Raw genomic sequence first — 6,481 nt, 5'->3', positions numbered from 1 at the left:
ACCCGGGGTCTGAGCCCGCACCCCTTCCCCAGCTGTCCTTGATGGCAGGGAGCACAGCACCCCGGCGGTGCCGGGAGCGGAGGGAAAGCCTCGTAGCGGGCATGGTGGTGGGCAGGCTGCTTTTGCAGCCTACTTGAAGGGTCTCTCTGCTCACTCCTGCAGCAGGCAGCGAGCGGTGCCAGCCTGAACCCCGCACCATCGCTGGCTGCGAGGGGCCCGCGGCATCCCAGGCGGCCACTCAGGCACAAAACGAGGCAATTGGCTCTCCCTCGAGATTTTTTCACCCAAGCTGAACTAGACGGGCACGCGTTTCTGAAGGACAGCCAAGCTCTTCCTGTCAAGCTGTAACTGGTTATTTTTTCTTCTTCAGGAAAAGATTGGATTTGGTGCTAATAATGACCACCTAAATAACATTACAGAAATATGCACATATCCGCTCTGGTACGTGTGTACGATTCCTACATCTTAATGTTATTATAGATTAATACTGAAGTTTTTTTACTCCAAGCATTATACTTTCCCAGCCTGTGTACTTTGTGAAAAATGACTACATCACATCAAATGAAAATTAATGCGTATTTTGACAGGATAAAGATACTAACGACTCAACATTTGCAAGCACTACCTGATGCATAACTTTTGTATGGCTTAACATGTTACTAACAGTACTTTAAACCTTATGTTTTTCTTTAATTTAATGCTTGTGTCTGAAAATAGCCCCTTTCAAATTCAGTTGCAGTAATGTCTTTTAAAGCAAATGTTAAACTTAATTTGCTGCACATAAAATTATCCAAATAAGTTGCATAGTTTAAAAAAGTTCAGTTGTGCTTTGTAGCAGAACTCACAGTAATTACTCATCTCTTAAAAATATGATTTGCGGATATGAAGTTGACAATACATTTAAGCATTTTTGTGACTTCTAGACATCAACAATATGAGTTTTTGTCACTCTTCCACTGACTTCTGCTGTTCATAATACCTCACCCTTACATGATATTAGATCAGAGCATGGACATTTAATGGACACATCTGAAATAATTACAAACACAATTTTTAAAACTCCATTGTCGGGAGGGTAGAAATAAGAACTTGGGTTGGTTTGAGGTATCCAGCCCTCAGGAACATACTATGGTTGTTTACATTAAGCTTTGTTGGTTTTATCACGTGTTACATTTAGATTAAAAATAGAAGGCACAGGTGTTTTACAAGGCGCCATAATTAAGTCAACCAACAAAACTAAGTATTACATTACCAAGCCAGGGGTCTATATCTCAGCAGTGACTTCTTCCAATGCATTTTCATTTGAGGAATTTATTGCTTCTGAAAAAGGGCCGGGGTATGTCTGTGCTACGCAGTTCATTCCTTGTGCCACACTGATGTCTCCTCGGGAACTGAAGGTAGGGCAGGATCTAGTCCGTGCATAGTTTTGTTGGGGTCCAGCTTGGCCAACCATCTCACTCACAGTGTTCACCGGTGAAGCCCTCCATCTCTGTCTCTGCAGTTGCTCTTCTTTACACTTAATGGAATACCAGGCCAGAAAAATAAAAAAGAATCCAACAAACTTGAGAGCAGCTGCCAACCCAAAGTAGACAAAACGAAATGAGGTGACATCGTATTCCCAACAAGATCCTTGTATGCCGCAATCCTGTTGCCAAAGCATGCACGTGGTGTCAATAACAGCCCCAAAATATATTGGAGTGGGAATGTAAGCTGAAATAAAAACAGCAACAGAAATAATATGTGTTAGCATATAGTGGAAAATGTCTAAAGAAACTATATGCCTTAGCCAAACAGTGTTAAGTCGAGAATTTTTGAGATTTCTATGCTGCTGTTCCCACATGAAACATAAAACATGGAAAACTGGTCCGCTGATCTTCCCACCAACGCTTCTTAGCCCACACATGAAACATACCACAAAGAGGAAAGAATTCAAGCAAAGAAGACAATGTAGCAGCACCTCACAACAGGTACTGCTTCAATCTGCCATCCCCAGACAGCTCTTCTTGAACTACGTGTCCCCCGAAAGAAAATCCAATGTTGCTCTCAGGAAATAAAATATGGGAGAGGAACAAAATACAGCGTTATCTCCAGAGTGTCGCTTGCTGAACATCCATTGGCCATGAGCTGGGAAAGGGCAGGAGTTACTGCTTTAGATTCAGGAGAAAAAGTCCCAAAGACAGCAAAATGTTTCTCTTACTGAAAATGGATGGAAGTGGTGAGACCACTAAAATTGTATATTTTCTTTTGAATAGATCTTCCTCAGAAACAGACTTTAACTTCTAAAGCTGCTAAAAATGCAGTCAGCCCATTGAATGCTCCTGCTTTCTCCAGAAATACAACAACTTTAAGACAAGTCAGAAACGTCCTTCCACAAAGACAACTTCCAGATGCAGCTATACAGGCTTCTTCTCTTGTTCTCTTAGAAAATAGTCCTTGCTTCCTCTAGTCATAAGTTTTGTAGTAGCTGAACGCCTGGAGTCTTCTTTATAGGCAGGATTTTAGAAGTTCAAAAGCTTGAAAGAAACTACTTTGTGGAATAAAGACTTCTAACATGCACCCTTTTTGCTTTGAAACATTTGAAATTAGACATTAAGTAACAATTACTTCTTATTTTAAAAATGCAAAAAGCTATTGTTATGGCTGAAAGCAATAAAAATCTTTCTAAAAAAGAAAAAATCCTTATAAAATAATATTTAGTAACTATTAATTTTTAAATACAATTTGAAACTGTAAAAATGTCTCTTTCTGGGACAGAAATGTACTAGAAAGTCAGTAAAAAAAATACATTGTCAGCTACAACGTTTTCAGAAGCTATTAATTTTAGGTTCCTAATACAATTAGTCAGGTAATTAGTTGCAGATTTAGTACTTTTATGGTACATTTAAGCCAAACATGGTGAGCCTTTATGGAAATGCTGAGTAACTATAAGACTTACCCAGAGTTCGTAATAAAACAAACTGCATTCCTAGTGCAAAGGGCCGCTCTCCATCTTCCACAGACCTAGCAGGCAAAAAGAAAACTCTGAAGTTGTAACAGATAAGAATTGTGCTATGTCCTTGCTCTACCTGCTGGCTTTTTTCTGAGCTATAAAAAGTCTTTCTCTAAATTTCTTCCATTTAGCTTCTAATATTGTTAACTCTTATTGCTAGGAAAAAAATACAGCCAGTTCCTCCCATCCCTGCTTAATCAAAATCTCAATCACGCCTTTTAACCTTTCTTTGCCTGTGTAAGCCCTGAAGAATTTCATCCAAACCCATTAAGGAAATTTAGAGAGTCCATCCAAAATGTTTATGGCTTCTCATGACAGTTTCCTATTATTTCATATAATGCCTTGCTTTATTTTCTTCATCTTTTTCAGATAAATTGGAATTAATGGAGAATTAAGTTGCTGTAAGCTAGACTCGGCTTCTGAATTTAACAGATCTCTGCATAGTATAATCACTTTGGAGATACTTTAGGAAAAATATCAGTCTCTGATATTACATGATCTATTACAAAGATTTACCATTATTATTATTTTTATAGGGGTCTAATTGTGGGCAGCAGCAGAACATCAGCAGTTTCAGAATATTAGAGTGAAGATGTAAAGACAACACTACTAGGAGAAAATCCGACTTGGTTGGGAGTACCCTTCTCGCAGAAAGAAAAGTCCTGAGACTGGTTTAAAAAAGCTCAATTTGGAAAGGGATTTTACACAAAACCAGGTCAAAAGGTGTCTCTATGTTAGCAGTTAATGCAGCTCAAGAGAAGCGAGTTTATACAGCTAAACAGCTCATGCTGAGGACCTGACATCTACCACCGCAAGCATTTCAGGTTTTGTAGGGATTTACTTCAAATGAGCTCTAACCTGGTCCCAGGGACTGAATGCCCATTTGCATCTGGATCGTTTTGGGTGTGCTTCTGAAGAGCATCTTGAACACTGGAACAGGCTTCCTAGAGAGGTGGTCAATGCCCCAAGCCTGTCAGTGTTTGGACGATGCCCTTAATAACAGACTTTCATTTTTGGTCAGCCCTGAAGTGGTCAGGCAGTTGGACTAGATGATCATTGTAGGTCCTTTCCAACTGAGCTATTCTATTCTATTCTATTTCTATTTCTATTCTATTCTATTTCTATTTTATTTCTATTTTTTCTATCTTCCAGCTCATCTCCGTCCAACAGGAACTCAATTCTTGAACTCTGAGAGCTCTTCAGCTTCAGATTCCAAACCAAACTGACATCTTTAAACCATTCTCTTTGTCCTTCTGTTACCAGTAGAACAAATACCTATGGGTGTTCTTTGTAAATCCTAGTAAATAATTACCTCATTTTCCTCTAATTTTTCCTCCTCCTCTTCTGACAACAGCAACATGTATTATACAAATACAAATTTATTTTAGCAGATGACCATATTCTGTTTTTTCAGCTCACTTTTCTTTAAAAATCAGGCTGAAGTTCACTTACAGAAGCTGTATTTTAAATGGATGGAGATGTTACAGAGAGTGATAATGTTTATCAGACCAGATGGCAGAGATGGGAAAAGCCAATCCAAAACCCTGAACACTTTTTTCCAAATGGACAAATAGATGACACTACCTTTCCCTACAAAGACTGTGTTGTTCTCTATCCTTAAATGACCATGGTGACAACAATACTACTACAGTACAAGTTCAAAATTCTTGTGAAGAAAAAAAGTGAAGAGTCAAACACAGGCATGTGGCAGGAATGAACAATTTTAAGAGAAAAAGATAATTTTAAATACTAACTTTTTTTCATTTGCATTTGAAAACCCAAACCATTGCTCCAAGAAGGCTGAAAATGTCTTCAGGAGTAATCATTTTCTTACATGACATTTTTACTTGTTCTCTCTTTATAGTGCCTGGAAATAGCTGGACACTTCATGTTTCCTAAAGTGTATTATCATGTTACATATTCTAAATACAAGCAAGTTCCACCCTATCCATGTCAGCCCTATTCTATTCATCTTTTAAGTATACATAAGCTTGAAGGAGTTTGGCTGCATTGCCCCAGCCTCTTCTGACACAGGCACTGGTGATAGCAGGCACAGTAAAAATAATTAAAAAACCATAAGTGAGTTCTCACCTCAGTGTTACTATGATTGCTGATGGCTGGGCGCACGCTGTTATAAGGGTAACAATGAAGAGAAATATCAGGAACGGGATAAGTGTGTTGCAGGTTCGATCACACTTCCCAGAAACAGCATAGCCATTCTCATTCAGGTAGGTTTTGACAATAACCAGACGGAGCTGACTGCGCTGGCCCACTGTTGGCGGAGTGATCACCTGGCGACTCTGGACACAGGCACATTCTGTGTAATTTCTTACCTGGGGAGAACGAAAAAGAACATTTCCACATGAAAAACCCATACAAGAAAGACATTGCGTAGACATATGGTACAACAGTCCCCTAGTACTTCTCAATCAGGAAACTTCTGCCTCTAGCATCTCTACCTCAAGTACAAGCGAGGTTACCACCAAGCATTTTTAAAGCTGGCCAGGACTCTCGATGATGAGATTATGCCTTTCCATTGCTTTATTTAGGCTGAGTTTAAAAAAACATTCTGGAATATTTTTGGAAAATTCTGCTGAAACAATTCAATCACTTCTGACAGGGAGGCTGGAGAAAAATTCTATTAGTTCTATTGTATTACAAAAACTGTGAGGAAACACTCTTTAAGCAGCACTGACAATGCCATATTCTGGAATTTGGCAGGCTGTTGACTTGCACATTCAGGAGGTGTCTTCTGCCATCTCAATGTAAGTCTACCCAGATTTGGCCAAAGAGCAACAAGCTGCACTTCACGCTTGGAGCCCAGGACCTTCCAGCTGGATGTGGGTGTGGATGTGGATGGGATGTGGACAGGAGCAAAACCAGAGAATAAGGGGAAAGCAGAGACTTAACCAGTGAGACTGGAGGACATGGGGGATCCCTGAATGGACAAAAAGGCTGAAATTAGGATGAAGAGACTGAATAAAGAAGTGTCATTTCACAGGCAAAGGGCACCATGATTTGTGCAAGGTGAGAACAAGCTAGATCAGAAATTGCTTCCTGTCACATTTATTCTACTACTTTTTTCAACAAATCTAATGGCAAAGGGGTGTGCAGCAGATCAGAATGCTCCAGTGCTAGAGAAGAAACAGGTCAGGACCCATGTGATGTTACAGGAAGGAGTTTTTGGTTTCAGTGTTTGCATTCGTAAAACCTAGGACCACACATGCACTGAAGCTACATTGCAAGACCATCTAAGGTTGTGAATTTAAGCACTTGGACATCAGGAAATATCCAAATTATGGTTGCTTGTCAACTTTAATGTACACCTTTGTATGTGTTCATGCTATGATGTAGCCTCACATTTTTTTCCCATTGGTTTTAGCTGAACATCTTAATAATGTATCAATTTATCCAGTATTTTACCTCCCATTTTCAAAATGTGGCTTCAGCTATTTTTTTCCTCACACTAAACATACATTCCACTACAAAGGC

At 39.5% G+C, this 6,481-nt stretch overlaps 1 protein-coding gene across 1 annotated transcript in view; it reads right to left on the bottom strand.

The window, feature by feature from the left end:
• Positions 1-376: 376 nt before the first annotated feature.
• The window catches only part of SLCO5A1 (solute carrier organic anion transporter family, member 5A1), a 150,944-nt gene continuing 144,839 nt past the window's right edge, over positions 377-6,481 (bottom strand). The window contains exons 10-12 of the mRNA XM_010575928.1: positions 5,081-5,322; positions 2,936-3,000; positions 377-1,710 (exon numbers count right to left, since the gene is read on the bottom strand). Of these exons, the coding sequence (XP_010574230.1) occupies positions 1,265-1,710; positions 2,936-3,000; positions 5,081-5,322 (753 nt within the window). The 3' untranslated portion in view covers positions 377-1,264. The remainder of the gene's footprint in view (positions 1,711-2,935; positions 3,001-5,080; positions 5,323-6,481) is intronic.

Source organism: Haliaeetus leucocephalus, unplaced genomic scaffold (genome assembly GCF_000737465.1).
Source record: "Haliaeetus leucocephalus isolate CR32 unplaced genomic scaffold, Haliaeetus_leucocephalus-4.0 Scaffold506, whole genome shotgun sequence".
NCBI lineage: Eukaryota > Metazoa > Chordata > Aves > Accipitriformes > Accipitridae > Haliaeetus > Haliaeetus leucocephalus.
The sequence above is the reverse complement of the archived record's forward strand: the minus strand, read 5'-3'. Positions and strand labels throughout refer to the sequence as shown.